This window comes from Rhinopithecus bieti, unplaced genomic scaffold, assembly GCF_001698545.2.
Source record: "Rhinopithecus bieti isolate Rb0 unplaced genomic scaffold, ASM169854v2 scaffold_25748, whole genome shotgun sequence".
Classification (NCBI taxonomy): Eukaryota; Metazoa; Chordata; class Mammalia; order Primates; family Cercopithecidae; genus Rhinopithecus; species Rhinopithecus bieti.
In genome coordinates, this window is record NW_016811783.1 from 750,230 (window position 1) to 767,063 (window position 16,834).

Consider the following 16,834-nt stretch of genomic DNA (forward strand, 5'->3'; position numbering starts at 1 on the left):
CAGCAACAAGCCGCTTCCTGATTTGCCTGGGCACAGTGCTGGCTACGGTAGCCACTCAGCAGTGACTGACCCCAGAATTGAGGCCCTCGGCCATGGACGCTTCTTCCTACATATGAGACTCCTGAGCCAGGGACAGCCTCGTTCCATGGTCCTCTGGTAGGAAGAGTCACACAGTTCAGTTTATCCTACATGGGAAGCACACTGCAGAGTTAGAGACAGCTGCGGAGGGCTCCAGCCAACAGTAAGCCTCTTGTGACGCCACTGCCAGTGGGGTGGGACATCGTCACTAAATGTTCTCCCCTCCCTTTCAGGCCAAGGCCGACTAGATGGAGCACTGTGCTCCTTTTCCAGAGAAAAAAAGTTAGCTTACTTGAAGAGAGCATATAAAGCTGGTGTCAGGAATATTGAAATGGAATCTACAGTGTTGGCAGCCATGTGTGGACTCTGTGGTCTAAAAGGTAAGCTTTTCATGAATGCTTAGGTCAAATTCTCCTCTTTCATGCAGCTACTTTTACACTTTAGGAGAAGAAAAAGGGGTCCAGCTATATATTACCTTGGGCTGAATGCATGGCTTGTAATTGTATATAATGTACATTATATCATAATATCTTGTGAGTGGCCAGGATGTTATTCCTATTATGCAAATAAGGAAACTAAACCTCAGGGGTCAAAATCAAGTTGCCCAAGGTCAACAGCTAGTTGGTGACATATTCAGGACTCAACAGCAAGTTCGGTTTCCTTCATCCTGGTAGTGGCTAGTAGTTTCTTTTACAACTGAATTTATCGAGACAAGATACAAAAAAAATTCCTAAAATAGTCCATCAGTCATAATTTTAAATCGCATGGTCAAGGAAGGATGGGAGGAGAATGTGCCACATGGATATCTGGGGGAAGAGCATTCGGATCAATGCAAATCCAAGGCCACAGGCAGGAGCACTCAGGGAGAATTGGAGGAAGAGGGAAGAGATCAGGAGGGGAGAGGCAGTGGTGGAGAATGGTAGGAGAGAGGGAAGGTACACAGATTGTATAGGACACTGTGAGAACTCTAGGTGAAATGGAGAGCTTTGAATAAAGAGGTGGCTGGATCTGACCTGTGTGTTAACAGAATCATGGTGGCTGCTGAGCTGGGAAGACCTGAATGGGGTCAAGGGCAGAAGCAGGGAGAAGAACGAGAGGGCGAATGCAGTAGTCTAGTGAGAGTTGATGGACAAAGTGATAGCAGCGGAGGTAGTGAGAAGTAGTCAGATTGTAGAAACATTTTGAAGACAAACCCAGCAACATTTGCTGATGACTTGATGTAAATTTGGGGAGAATGGCAGGAGTTAAAAGCGACTCCCATGTTTATGACCTAAACTACTGGAAGCATGAGGTTGTATAACTGGGATAGAAAAAATTGGGGTGAAGATGTTGGGGTAGTAGACATCAAAATGGAGGCCAAGGAAGCAGGTGAATTTATGAATCTGGAGTTTAGGTGGGTCGTTTGGACTGGAGACGTAAAATTCTAAGTTGAGAGCATATAGATGGCATTTAAAGCTATGCAATGGATAAGATAACGAACAGTGAGTCTAGACACAGATGACAAGAGGTCCTTGCTTAAACATTAAAAGTTAAGGGAGATGGGAGAGACCAAGGAGGAGTGGCTCATGAAGTTGGCAATACACCAGGGAAGTGTCACATCCTGATATGCAGAGAGGAAGGCTTCAAAGAAGTAAAGAATTACAGCACAATAAAGCTTCATTTTTATCATAAGTGGAATTTGACTTGTAATGCTTGTCCTTATAGCCAATCATTTTTCATCTACACATTACAAACAGAATATATGTGGTCATATTTCTAAGAATGCGTTTTACAAAAAAGCTGTAGTTCTAAGGAGATTAATTGTCGAACTACTAAATCCTTAACTACTTGCACCTGTCAGAATATGTGCACATGTAAATTTTTGGTAAAAATGTGGGAAGAACACACAATGCATTTTGTACTTTTTTTTTTTTTTGAGACAGAGTCTCCCTCTGTTGTGCAGGCTGAGTATAGTGGTGTGATCTCAGCTCACAGCAACCTTTGTCTCCTGGGTTCAAGTGATTCTCCTGCCTCAGCCTCCCGAATAGCTGGAATTACAAGCTTGTGCCACCATGCCCAGCTAACTTTTATATTTTTGGTAGAGACAGGGTTTCACCATGTTAGCCAGGCTGGTCTTGAAATCCTGATGTCAAGTGATCCGCCTGCCTCGGCCTTCCAAAGTACTGGGATTACAGGAGTGAGCTATCATGCCCAGGCTATCTTTGTACTCTTTTGAAGGTCATTGCTAATACCCTCTTTTAGAGAACAAGAGCATCTGCTTTTCTCTCTACAAGTTAGTGACAGTGGGAAAGCAGCACCCCACACAGCCTGCAGGGACACCTGGATTCAGATGTTTCTGCTCTAGGAAATGCCTCCTCACATTTATTTATTATATAAACAAGTGATCACTTGAGTCATGTCTCCACCTAATATGTAAGTGTAACATAATCTGTTAACCACTTTGTTAATAGTTAAATATAAAATGCCGAGATATCAACATGTTGCCTTTGTGAAAACTGGGTGATGACCAGCAGTTCTTTCTTAAGAGGCACCAATTGGCAGCCAAGAAGAGTTCTAGGCTTGTGGACTCTGGACTCAGTCTTTCTTTCTCTCTTTAGGATGTTGCAGAAACCTAAGTGAAGTTATTCGAAGAGCCTTTCTGTCCTTGCTGCAAATCTTTGTGACCTTGCTCTCTCTGCTACCTGCAGGTTTCCCTCCTGGATACTTTCTTCTCTACATTTCTGTAGTTACCGGCCCCCACTGCATTTTCTTTCTTATGCTGCTGCTGGACCTGCTGGTAGCTGATTTTCACCTGCAAATAGCTCTCTCCCAGGCCACTGCTGCAGCCTTTCATGGAGTAGACCCTTTCTAGACTGCCAACATTCACACTAAAGGCTGCATCTGCAACTCTGTAGTTCTTGGGAGTATTTCTCTCTGAATGTCTTCATGGTGCCAGGGGCTCTTTATCTCCCTCAGATACTACTGTTTTAAAAGGTGGATTCCTGGTATGCTGTCCCTTGGAAGATCAGCCACCAAGTATAGAGACGAAAACCCCATACATAGGATGCTATCATATTCTCTTCTTTCATTACTACTTCATAACATCCTGTTCCTGTAACACTGAAACTTGGAAGCTGGCACCTGGCACCTTCTGATTTTAACCCATTTATAACACACTTTGTGTGAGCCAGAAAAGCTTGCTTGGAGAAGGGCTGAGAATGCATTAACGGACAGCTGCTGAAACAGAGGAAGTTAGAGAGGGCATCCAATGGTAAGCAATATGGAAAAAAAGATTTCACCTGGCACTAAGAGCCCAGGGTCCATAGGCATGTCTCTGCAACCCCCTCCCTGCCACTGTTAGTTATGGCCCACCCTATCCTGTTTCACCAGACAGCCTTCTGAGACCTCTTCTGTTCCTTTAGTACTACCAGATGACTGGATAACCAATCTGAATTCATACTAAGGTGATGGCTTATAAATAACAATTTTTTACATAAACAAGGGTCTTCTAGAGAACCACTGTACTAATTTAGATGAATTACTCAGAGTTTGGACCATTGCAGAAACAGATCTTTCTATATCTATTTAGCACAAGGAAGCCTTGGGTCCATGTGGATTACCACTTATCTTTGCCGTTAGTATTACACATCTCACCCTAAATCTCACCACCTCAAAAAAGTCTTGCATGACTACCTATACTCACTCACTCACAATGGTGTCATTCTATTTCATTTATCTGCATCACATTTACCACTACTGACTGTATTTCCAGTCTGTTTGTAAATTAACTTATATATTATTTCATGCATATTAATGTGTGAAGGCCTACATTGATTATTTCTCTCCATTAGAATATAAGTGCCATAAGAACAGGGACCTTGTTTGTCATTGCTGTATCCCCAGTACTTAGAATAATGCCTGCCATATGGGCTTTCAATATTTACTGAACGAGTGAATGAATGAAAAGAAAAGGGCCACTAGACTCTTTTCACCATGGAAAATGCCCATTGCAAACTTTAACCTTCATTCCCCAGCCATATAAGTGGCTTAGAATTGTCTAAAAGACTTGGGAGTATCTCCTAACTGTCCACAAAAGAGGAAGTAAAGCCTTAAAGTCAAGCCTCCCTTTGCTCCAAGGTCTATACAAATATTTATTTTGCTAGATCTACAACCTCTGTGTTTTTCAATATTTGATAGGTGGACAAACTACCTATAATAAGGCCACTGACACCCATAAGTCACTGCTGCTATCCTGATCTCATTATCTTAGAAAAGAGAGTTGGGAATCCCATGCTGTTTTAACAAAGATTCAGGTGAAGGGAAATAGTGGAATTCACTCAATTATTCCAAGGCTAAATTTTCAGCATAAGGTAAACCTGTACAATGGAAGCTCTGTGTAATGCTCAATAAATGCATTCTCCTGTCATTTTATAATATGCACATATCTGTGTCTCTCTTAAAGCAAAATCTACTTTAATTAAGCCCCAAACATTCTGGTTAAAGATGATAATCCTCTTGTACTATGAACTTGTGATAAGTATGTTTAACTTGCATTCATGTTTTAAAGACAGTGTTGCCTTTTGACACAGGCTTGCATGACAATATATGAAGCCTAATATTTGTCTAAGCTTAGGTTCTGCTTAAATCCTCTTCTATGTCTAGTTGTTTGCAGCACTCACAGTGGCTTTTCTTTAAAGAATTCAGTGTTATTTCCTTGGATAGACACTGGTAACTTAGGGAAATATTTAGTCTTTATAATATTATCTTAATACAGTTCAATGAGAGGGAGCAGAATCTTGACTTTAATTCCATGTTTATATTCTTCTGCTGTTCCCAACAATGAAGGATATTGGACTCTGAGAACTACATGAGGATCATTGATAAAGGTAAAAAGATACTACAAGGATTAAAGGTTATAATCGGTTTGGAGCTAGAGTATTTCTTAACCCTAAAATGGAGATAAATCCAGATTTTGAAAAATCCTTAGGCCAGGGTACAAGGCGACCAATTGCAGTGCTCTTCACCTTTACAAGAGAAAAATAGACTGTAGCTCGGGAAGGTTAAATAACCTTCCCACCTTCTCAGAGCTGGGAAACAGGTGAGCTGGACTTTAAACCCAGCTCTGCTGACTCAGGCCCCTTTGCACCCTGCCTGCCATTTCTTGCCAGCAGCCTCCCTGTGGAGACAACACGGTCATAGTCTCTGGACAGAAGAGCCAAAATATGCACCACTAAAAGTCAATGCAGATTTTTCCATTTTAAGTGTCTGAGCAGATAGTTGCACCATTGCTACAAGCAAACCCTAAGGGCTGAGCACATATCAATTGACTTAGTGATGGGATCAAATAAAACATTAAGCAGATACTTATTTACTAGTATGCAGAGCCCTCATTTTGCCAAGAAAATCAGTCACTGTAGCTGGAAAATCAGGTATAAATGGTACATAATTCATTTATTACTTTTACAGGGACAAGATTTTTAAAAAATGTTTCTTTTTGCTTTGTTTTCACATATTTTAATCAAGGTCAGTGTCTATAGCTTTGTTTCATTCATTTTAATTCCACCCTCCTAGCCTCTATTCCACTCTTCCCTCCCCACTGCCAACAACTCACACATTAGAGATCATTTAGGGCCATTGATTCCACCCTATCTGTGGCTGTCATTATCTGTGGCCCTCCTCTCCCCTGCTCTGACCCCAGGGAGGCCATCTGGATTCCCCTGGTGAGCCTCCCACCCCCACCTCCAGTAAGTGCTCAAGGCTCCATCCTCTGCCTATCCTGCCGCATCTCTGGTTAAGGGTCCCACATCTGGCAGAAGCCCAAGTCCTCGAGGTTACCTCTGGACCTCCTGGAGAAGACAGCAGTTTTTTGAACTAACCAAATCATGTGAGGCATGTAAGCTGAGGATGTAGACTTGCAGGAAGCCTCTGAGATCTAACCTGCTCCTTGCTCAGAGGATGAAATGAGGTCTAGAGAGTGTAACTGACCTCCCTGAGGAAACAGATAGACTAAAACAGAGATGAACTAGAATAGAGATCTCCTGTCTCCTGATCACCACTCTCTTCACTATTCCATAAGGTGCAAAAAAGTACTGTATTCATCTATTGAAAGATGACCTGTACTGCCTCTATTTGAAAAAGCGTTTGTGGCAGCTTTCAATGAAAGAGGAATGCATAACAATATAATTTAAACAGAGGTAAAAAAATAAATAGGAGGCATTTATTTAAGGGAATAGATAGGAAGGTATCCTTTTTTTATTTTTATGTTTTGAGACAAGGTCTCTGTCTGTAACTCAGGTTGGAGCACAGTGGTATGAGCACAGCTCACTGCAGCCTCCACCTCTTGGGCTAAAGCCATCTTCCCACCTCAGCCTCCAGAGTAGCTGGACCACACGTTCATACAACCACTAGTTTGTGTGCGTGTGGGGTGTGGGTTTGTTGTTGTGGTTGTTGTTGTTTTTGCAAAGTCTAGGTCTCACTTTGTTGCTAAGGCTGTCTTAAACTCCTAGGGTTCAATCAGTCCTCATGCCTCAGCCTCCCAAAATGCTGGAATTGCAGGCATGAGCCACTGTGTCTGGCTAGAAGTTATCAGTATTAAAGAGGCCATCAGGAGTACAATACTTAATTTAAACACTTAGATTGAGCTCCGAGTTTCCTGGAAGCCAAGCTGTAAATGAAAACACTGCATTTGGGAGGCTGAGACGGGCGGATCACTAGGTCAGGAGATTGAGACCATCCTGGCTAACATGGTGAAACCCCTTCTCTACTAAAAATAAAAAAAAAAAATTAGCCGGGCGTGGTGGTGGGCGTCTGTAGTCCCAGCTACTCAGGAGGCTGAGGCAGGAGAATGGCGTGAACTCAGGAGGCGGAGCTTGCATTGAGTCGAGATTGCGCCACTGCACTCCAGCCTGGGCGACAGAGCAAGACTCTGTCTCAAAATTTAGCTACTAAACAAAAACATTTGCAGTTTGTCACAAAATCTTGATCCAAATGTTAAACTTAAATGAAATTATCAGCTATATTATAATGTGTCGTGTCTTTGGTAGCACCTTTATAAAAGGTATGGGACAATTCTTCATAGGTATAATGAATTGGTTTTAATTCAGCATTGTTTGGGCACCCAAAGAACTGGGGTCCAGGTATGTATATTTGTGGTAATGATGATTCAGAGATAGAGTTTCAAGTCTTTAAAGCAGTCATTTTCAAATATTAATGTACAAATAATTTAACTGGGAAGATTTTTTCATGCAGATTCACTGCCCTTTCCCAACCCCCATCCCCAATTCTGATTTGGTATGTCTGAAATAAAGCCTAAGTGTCTCTGATTCTGATGCAAGAGACTAGTGGAGCACATTTTGCGAAACACCAATCTAGAAGAACAAATTGTTTCTATGTCTCTTACCGTTGACCAGCCCCTTTGAATATAAATTTTCCCCACCTTGTTTTTAATAAGCAGCCAACAGCCTGAGATTAATGTTTCAGCGGAGATACAGGAAGTGCAAAGGCTCTGGGTTGTTGATTAAAAAACATTTTCCGTGCTTTACGTACCAGGCATATAGGGAGCAAAGGTAGTGTTTGCTTAATAAACTCAAACCCTTGAAGAGCAATGGGGAGGGTATGAACACAACCAGGAAGAGGTAGAAGAAAGGCCAGGCTGGGAACTCCAAAGCTAATCTTTTCTGCTTTGCCATTTTCCAAAGACCAGCCCTGTTTGGCTTCTACTGTGCACATAGGCATTTGTGCCCAGCCCTGCTATCTTTGCCCATTGTTCATGAGAAATGCTTGTTGGAAGTTCATTCTGAATCAGAGAGGTGGGGTTAAAGTGGTGATCCATAGCAGTGTATGGATTCCTAAGGATTCATGAGTGAATTTTCAGGGGCCCTGGGACCCCTGAAGTTATACACAAATATTTTGTGTGTATAGGCAGAAGTGTATTTTGTGTAAAAGAGGTTCCAATTAAGACTTTCATCAGATTTTCAAAGGGGTCATAAATGTTCCCAAAGGGTTGACAATCACTGGGCAGTCCTAGTTCAGCTCAGGGTGCATCAAGCTCCATGTTCCGGTCTGTGTGTTCCCAGAACATTCTAGCCTCAGGTCAGTTCATTGACAATCTCCTTGGTGGCAGTTGGGTCACTAAGTATCTCTTCCTCCCCAGCAGCCAGCCTCCCTGCTTAATTTGAGGATTATGCTAGCAAAGCTGTCAGGCTTAATTTCAGCAAATTGTTTTGGGTAATTAGTCCCTTTTAATTGCTCATGGAAATAGTAATTTTAGGTGACAAGATTATTATACGCTGCTTGTTAGTGGATTCTCAAGGGTCAAGAAAATACCACTGAGATTGCTATAACCTGTTCTTTTCTATCTTTGGCATTCCCCTTGAAATCCAGAAAAGACATTTAGTAAAGTCGGTTCCCACTCTGTAAAAAGTATAGAGCACTGGTTTCCTTTTATCCTTCTGCCAAAGTGAAGGATTAGAGCAGGACTTTCAACTTTTCTGTGTGACTGCCAGCCCATGTTAGGCTTCACAGGTTTGCTGATCATTAACTTGAAAAGCTGTGGGAAGTTTCTAGCTCTTCCATTTGCTCGTTTACCTGTACAGCCAAGTTGCTTTACAACTGACTGAGTTTTGAATAAATAGGGTCCTAGGTGATGAAATATTTGACACAGCTCAAGTTGAATATTTTCATTGCTTTTCACGTCACTGAACAAGAGGGTCAGTCTGACCAATGGGTCAGTCTAACCGATAGGGCAGGATTGCCTCATGGTTCACCATGTGCTAGCTCAGGGGAGGAGTGGATGGAAGGTAGAGAACTCTTCTCATCAGTTTAGGAAGCTAGGAGTTGATTGGCTCTGACTAGCTGTGTAATACTGGGTCATTCGGTTGATTTTTCTAAGCCCTCATTTAATCATCTGTCAAAAGGGGACAAAAATAATACCTAGCTCAAGGAACAGCTGTAAAGGATTAAGTGATATCATAAATGCTTGGCATGTAGCAATAACATATCAAACAAAAAGATATACATGGATTGGAGAAATGTGGAGAAACACATGGAGAAAATATTTCTAAACTGATACATCTGATAAAAGGTGATATAAAGAATATGCAAGGAACTCAATAGCAAGAAAACAAATTAAGAAATGGGCAAAGGATCTGAATAGTTTCTAAAAGAAGACATACAAAAGGCCAACAGATATATTAAAACCAAAAAACAAAAAACATTCAACCTCACTAGTCATCAGGGAAATGCAAATTAAAACCATGGTGAGGTGTCACTTCACACCTTCACACCTGCTAGAATGGCCATAATCAAAAAAGATGAAAGATTAAAAGTGTTGGCAGGATGTGGAGAAAAGAGAACCCTTGAATACTGTTGATGGGAATGTAAATTAGTACATCAACTATGAAAAACAGTATGATGGTTCTTCAAAAAACTAAGAATTCCCATATGAGCCAGCAATCCCACCTCTGAGTACATATCTGAAGGAACTGGTATCAGTGTGCTGTAAAGAGACACCTGCTCTCCCATGTTTGTTGCAGCTTTATTCGCAATAGCCAAGATACAGAATCAACCAAGTGTCCGTCAACAGATGAATAGATTTTTAAAATGTGGTATATATACATGATGGAATACTATTTAGCCTTTAAAAAGTAGGAAACTCTCTCATTTGCAACAACATGGATGAATTTGGAGGTCATTTTGTTAAGTGAAATAAGCCAGGCACAGATAGACAAATACTATATGATTTTATTTATATGTGGATTCTAGAAAAATCAAACTCATAGAAGTAGAGAGTAGAATGGTGGTTACCAGAGTATAGGGGGATGGGGAATGGGGAGAAACTGGTCAAAGGGTGCAAAATTTCAGTTACAAGGAGGATTAAGCTTGAGAGCTCTATTGCATAGCATAGTGACGAGAGTTCGTAATAATGTATATTGAAAAATCTCTAAGAGTAGATTTTAATAGTTTTCACCACAAAATGCAAGTATAAGAGATGATAGATATGTGAATTAGGCTAATTTAACCATTTCACAATGTGCACATACATGAAATCATCACATTGTACCTCATAATTATATACAGTTACTATGTGTCATTTAAAAATAAAGTAAGATAGCATGTACTCTTATAATTACAGTATACTACTTCTTCCCAAATCTAGATCTTATAAAGAAGTCTGAAGTAGCAGAGAGGTCAAAGAAATAAACATTACCCTCATGCCCAACTCTCTCCATGCCTTCCAAGTTTGTTAATATGGACACATCTAATCAAATCACATATGCACCGAAATCCTTTTTAAAATGATGCAGATTCAGATGGAGATTATCACACTGTTAGCAATTCAAAGTGGCTAACACTGATTTTGATGTGAGTAACCACATTCCTTGAAAGCAAAGATTTGATGTGAAACTGACAATAAAGAATTCATATGGAACTCAATTCTTCTCGCTGATGAAACCAAAGACACTGCCCTTGTGACAACTTTTCAAAAATGAGTTTCAATTTTTAAAAAAGACTTTTGTTCTTTTTTCTCCAGTTTCTTATCATAAGATTTCATTCTCATTCTTTAGAAATCAAATGCTAATATATTTGCTCTTTCAAGGTGCTGCTTCTTACATTTAAGCATTTCATATCATGTTTTATCCTCTCAAATTTCATGAGGACCAGTATTCACCTTTATTGGTATTTCCTGAGGTCAGCATTCTATATCTCTTCTGTATTTACTTTTCTCTTCAGCTAGGGCTGCAATGCAGCAGGCAAGCTCAACCATTGCACCAAGGAGTAAAATGTCACCTTGGGAATAACGGCTAGTTCTCTAGTTATATCCTCCAGCAAGAAGACCCTCCTCTAAGAACTGGAAATAGGATAGAAAACTGGAGATGGCATGTCTCAGATTGCAAAGCTTTCTCCTTTATCTTGAATATGATGCTTTCCTGAGCCTTAATCTAGTCAATTGTGGAGGAAAAGAGGAAGGAGGAGTGTTTGCAACATTTCAGTTAACTTATTTAAATAAAGTATTTGGTGGATTCCACAAAAATATGAGTTATATTGAAGACCAGAAGTTTCGGTAGGTTGCGTCTACATTACAAAAAAGGAATACACAAAGTACATGTGCTATGGATGCTGGCATGTTTGACTAATGCTTCTATAGAGAAGATGAACCCATTGATTCCAGCAGTTGTGCTAATTGCTCTTCTAGCTGCTGTGGTTTGTGTGACACTTCTCGACAGACTTGACTGTGATCAGATCAACTTGCCTCATGATGTCCTTCTGGAGTACCAGCAATGGCCTCAGCTCCTAATCTCCAACTTCATCACACGGCGGCTTGGACTTTGTGACTAGACGTCCTAACAGGGCAGCCCAACCCTCCCCTGCAAGTTTGTAGCTCAAGTTGTAATGTGAAAGTCATATTTTATTTGTGGCATTTTTATATAGTTCTCACCCACATGGTAAAATCATAATGGAAAGACTTTATGAAATCCTTCTCTCTTAAAAAGGAATTTATTGTAAAAGAATTTAATACACTAAATTAAATTCAAATTTCATTTTATAAGTTAACAAAATCAGTCTAATAATTAAAATTTTAAAACTCCTGGATTATGACATTTGGAGTTTCATATGCAGCATTAATTAAGCTCACATCAAAATAGACCAGCCATTTGCAGATACAGTTACCAGTCACTCTGTTTCTGAAACCAATCCAGAAATTCATGTTAGAACATTGTCAGGCACTTCTAGGTATTGGGCAAGTGACAGAAACTGATTATCCACATTAAAAATATTTACAGAAAAAAGTGTCAATGAAATGTAGGTCTATATGGAAAAGTTATCATTAGGAAAATATGGCCATACTTCTTTTTTACCCCTGCACAATTTCAATGCACCACAAAATAGGATTCAAGATTTACATATGCCTGTTTGTGTTTTGTCTTGGAATATAACAACTCTGGATTACATTTTCCTTTCAACTGAAAACTCTCAGTAATGCAAAGAAAAGCCTTCCTTTTTCTTCAGAATCACAAGTGACTAAATTGCCTTCTAGCCACTTTTTTCTTGTAAAAAATGTGTTTTGAGGAGGCTGTATTTTTTATTCCATTTCAATGTTAACCAAATAGGCTAAGAAATTCGTAGCAATTGAATTAAGACTTGAGTTCAAGATGTTAAAGGAATCCTTTTATGTGACTTGTCTAGACCGGCCTATTGCCCTACCCGTTTGATCCTCTGGGAGCCATGGTGCTCCTCCCGGCTGCACATGCTCTCTGTGAACTGATTGCATCTTGGGTTCTTTTTAATTTGACATACTTGGGAGTTAGAATGACTGGATGGGGGATGGTGGAGGATGACTGGCACACTTGTATAGTATGTAATGTGGTGTACATATATTTATATGGCTGTGGCTCAAATAAAGTTTAATTCCAACACAGTACAGATTATTTGGTTCCTGGAGCCATTGTCACATGTGACCAAATGGAGGCTTGGAGCAGGAAAGAGGTCCTGGCTGGTTGAGTCTGAACTGGCCTGCTCCTGTGTGGGGAATGGCTTTCTCTTTTAAGCAACAACAATAAACAAGAGGTGTTTATTGTCACCGATAAACAATCCACCAAGAGGTACATTGGTTTGTGAACTTCTTTTTGGCACTAGAGACACTTTAAGTGCTGTTTTTAGGGTATCCCAATAATTGACCATCAAATTCAAAGATCAGAGCTAAAAGCAAGCTAGAATAGTATTGCCATCATTTTCTGATGGGATTTTTACTTTGTTTCATATTTTTTTAGACCATGTAGTGGAAGCCACCTCAGAGAGCCTTCAGTTTGAACTTTTATCTGTATGCTCCTGGACAATCCTTTTTTTTTTTAATACAGGGAGGAGGAGAGGCTATGAGAGGGAGAAGAATGAAATAATTACAGTTAATCTTCTCAACTCCTGCGAGGTGTGTGTGTGTGCATGTGTGTGTGCACAGGTGTGCGCATGCGTGCATTTGTGTCTGTGTCTTCCTCACTGGTATTTCCTACCTCAATAACCATATCGCTCGCACAAGCCAGAAACCTGGGAAATCCCTGTGATGATTCTTTCTCCTTAATTCTCACAGCCAGTCAATCGCTAAGTCGTATTAATTGATCCTCCTGAATATTTCCCCAGTCTGTTCATTTCCTTCCATCTTTTTGGCACCCATCCTAGTCCAGGTCACCATGATCTCTCCTCCAGATCACTGAGGAAGCCTTGCTCCTGATCGCCTGCCTCCATTCTTGAAGTTTGATTGGGTTATTTTCCTGCTTCAAGGCCTTCACATTGGTCTTAGAATGAAGACCAAAGCCCTCTGCACAGCTTAGGCATTTCCGACCGGACCCAGCGTGGTAGCCCAGCTCACCTTGCCCACTTCTTCCCCTTGTGTCTGCCCTCCAGGCACATCATCCTTGGTTCTTCAGTCTTACCCAGGGCACAAATTCACAAAGGCATAGTCCCTTGGGAAGGACTGCCTACAGATCCATCCAATGGGAGTGCTTGGCTGTGGGGACAAGTGGGACTGAAATCCACCCTGTCCAGCTAGCTGTGTGACCTGGACAGGGTGAATCTCAGAACACCCTGAGCCACATCGACTGAGAGGGGCCTTTTCCTGATTTATACAATGGTGTTATATGGGATGATGGGAACTCTTAGTGCCAATGTCCCTTCCCATTTCAGAGCCTTTTGCTGTCTACTCTCCCTGAAGGGCCCTCACTTAACTCATGCTCATGGTTTCAATCTCAACTGAAGGAAGATCCCTTCCTTCAGAAAGTCTTTCTAATCCTCAAATTGGATTCCTCCCATGGTCACCCGTAGGCCCCCTCCACAGCCTCCTCGACTGTTTCTCCAAAGTACACAGCTTGCAACTACGTCATGATTGGGGTCATTATTTAACTAATGCCTACTGTCTAGACTATAAGGTTCTGGAGAACAAAGACTGCACATATTTTATTTGTGTCTATTGCTCCAAGCATCTAAAACAATACAAGACACACGCTAGGCACTCAATAAATACTTGTCAAGTGAAGAATGAATATTTTTCATAGCATTTCCCTTGTAAACACTCACTATAATTTCATAGTCTTTGCAATACTCATACTTTCCTTATTCAGTCCTGGTCAGTACAGCTCTCCCTGGCTGTTCCTCCCCTTACATCTCACACTGTTGGGAGGAAAGCCCTCTGTACCATCAACGTACATCTGTGGCAGTGTCTAGAACCTCTTATTTCCTCATATGCACATGGCTTTCCCCTCTGTCAAAACCAAGCCCCAAATTCACCTCCTTTGGGGAGGTCTCCAAGTTCAATTTTCCCTCAAGTCATCACTTCTTCCCTCCTTCCTTTAGAACTAGATTTGCACTGGGAAGACAGGAATTCGTTCTCATGCAGATGCTGTGTTGAGAACATTTATCCTTTGTTCATGCTCCTGAGCTGTCTTCATTTCCTTTGTACTCTTAGTATGTTTTGTTCTCTACAGGTATCTTCTGACTGCTTACCTATGCGTATTCTTGGTCTGGGCACCGGCTTTTTACTTCACCTGCAACACGCTTCTCTACTCATTCACTCTTACCGTCTTTGAACACCCTTCAAGAAGCAGATTGGCCTGCAAAAACCCTCTTCTGGTCATTTCTATGTATGTATGTGTGCATTTTTTGTATTTTTTTTCCCTTTTTCATTCATTCATTATAAACATATATTACCTTCTTCTTCCCCAGTAGAATCTGAGACACCTTATAAGGTTGAATAATAGCACATCAAGATAGTATAAGTTAGAACTAAGTGGGCAAGAAAAGGAAAAGCAAAGGGAATGGGCATCAACTGGTACAAGTCTGAAGCTTGTGCTCCTGTGCATTCCAGAGAGTCTGTGCCTCAGCAGAACTTGGGCCCTGAATTGGCTTGGGGCCAGCTAGCGGTTGCCTCATAAAGAGAACAAATTTACAGCATCTCTAAAATAAAAATGCAAACTAATGATCAGGAGAAGAACAACTAGTCCTGATTCTAAGAGGCTACAGTGTGTAGAGATGAGTGTGGATCTCAGACTGCCTAGGTGTGGAGTTGGGGGATGAGCCCAAGTTGGGGGTGAGTGTGTTCACTCCAGGACACCGCCCTGAGGTTCTCAACACGGGTGCATACTAGAATCACCAGGGAAGCCTTTTGAAAATGCTGTGCAGAGGTCCACCTCAGACCAATTCAACAAGAATCTCTGGGAGTGGGACTGGGAAGCTCTATTTTTTATTTTGCAGCCTAAGTTGAGATTTACCAATTTAGAACAGTGGACAGTCTGTGACTCTGGCCCGTGCTCTTCCAGTTGAACTTCTAAAACTCTCTAGGCCTTGTCTCTGCTGGAATAGTTATATAAAGATCAAGTTCTTTTACTTGACTCACTCCTCGATGCTAGCAACAGTATCTTATTCATTTTATATCCCAGCAACTTGCACAGTGCCTGGCACATAGTATCACTGAAAGGATTTTACACACACACACACACACACACACACACACACACACGTTTACAATTTATATAACAGGTGATATATTAAAAATTACATATAATGATGACATAATTGTATACTATACATTATACATTAATAAAATAATATATACCTCACTCACTATGCATGTATATATGTTTTTGTTTTGTTTTGTTTTGTTGAGCTGGAGGCTCACTCTGTCGCCCAAGCTGGAGTGCAGTGGTGCAATCTCGGCTCACTGCAAGCTCCACCTCCCAGGTTCATGCCATTCTCCTGCCTCAGCCTCCCGAGTAGCTGGGACTACAGGTGCCTGCCACCACGCCTGGCTAATTTTTTGTATTTTTGGTAGAGATGGGGTTTCACCATGTTAGCCAGGATGGTCTCGATATCCTGACCTAGTGATTCACCCACCTTGGCCTCCCAAAGTGCTGGGATTACAGGCGTGAGCCACTGCACCCGGCCACATGTGTATATAAATATATTCATACATATACACAGGTACACACACATATTTGTTGGTGTGTATAAAATTATATACAAAAACATACAAAAAACTAAACCCCAGTGAAAGATGAAAAAAAATGAACAAAATCACAAAAATAAATAACAAAAAACAGCTGACTACCTCTCAGGGTAATTTTATCCAAATGTTATCTCCTGAACAAGTCTTCAGATCGACATGTATATATTAGTCAATATAATTTGCTTTTGTATTCCATTTTCATTCCCAAACATCAGCACAGGAAACAGTTAAGTTTAATCATTGCTTAGAAAAACTCAATCTGTAATCCAAAGTACACAAAATAACGTTTTGACTTATTTTATCAGCTATAGAATGTTATCTAGTGGTTTGCATCCTGGAGAGGCTTCATAAGGGATGTAAACTATCAACTTCAGGAATATAACAGTTTGAATTTTATTTATTCCTTTTACAAACACAGTTCTTAACATTTGGGATTCATTTTGGAGACCCTTGATAAAATCTATGAACCCGATCTTCCGGAAAACACACATTCATACATATACCCCCAAATCTGCATATAATTTCATGGGTTTGTGCACCTTCCTCAGGCCAGGTTGTGGCAGGACACCTGTGTCCTCTACCAAAGGCCACAACTCATGTGGGTGGCTCTTGCCACACTGCTGTCCTCCCTGGGTTCTGGTAATTGCCCCACTTCACCCTTCTCGGATCACGGCTGTTAACAGTTGTTTCCAGCTGCATCATCCCTTGTTGCTCCCTAAATCCTGCCCACCCCTTGTAAACAGTCCCTTCAGTAAGTTCTCTCAGTTCCCTGTTTAATTATGCCAT

General features: G+C 41.0%; 1 protein-coding gene across 3 annotated transcripts in view; it reads left to right on the plus strand.

Annotated features, from left to right (window-relative positions):
* UPP2 (uridine phosphorylase 2) overlaps positions 1-14,773 on the plus strand; it is a 38,739-nt gene extending 23,966 nt beyond the window's left edge. The window contains exons 6-7 of one of the 3 annotated variants that reach the window (XM_017895095.1): positions 312-458; positions 14,532-14,773. In XM_017895095.1, coding sequence (XP_017750584.1) covers positions 312-458; positions 14,532-14,542 — 158 coding nt within the window. In that variant the 3' untranslated portion in view covers positions 14,543-14,773. Of the gene's footprint in view, positions 1-311; positions 459-10,213; positions 10,492-11,251; positions 12,479-14,531 lie in introns of those variants that run through there. The other 2 variants (XM_017895093.1, XM_017895094.1) reach the window with 2 other exon arrangements.
* The last annotated feature ends 2,061 nt before the right edge of the window (positions 14,774-16,834 follow it).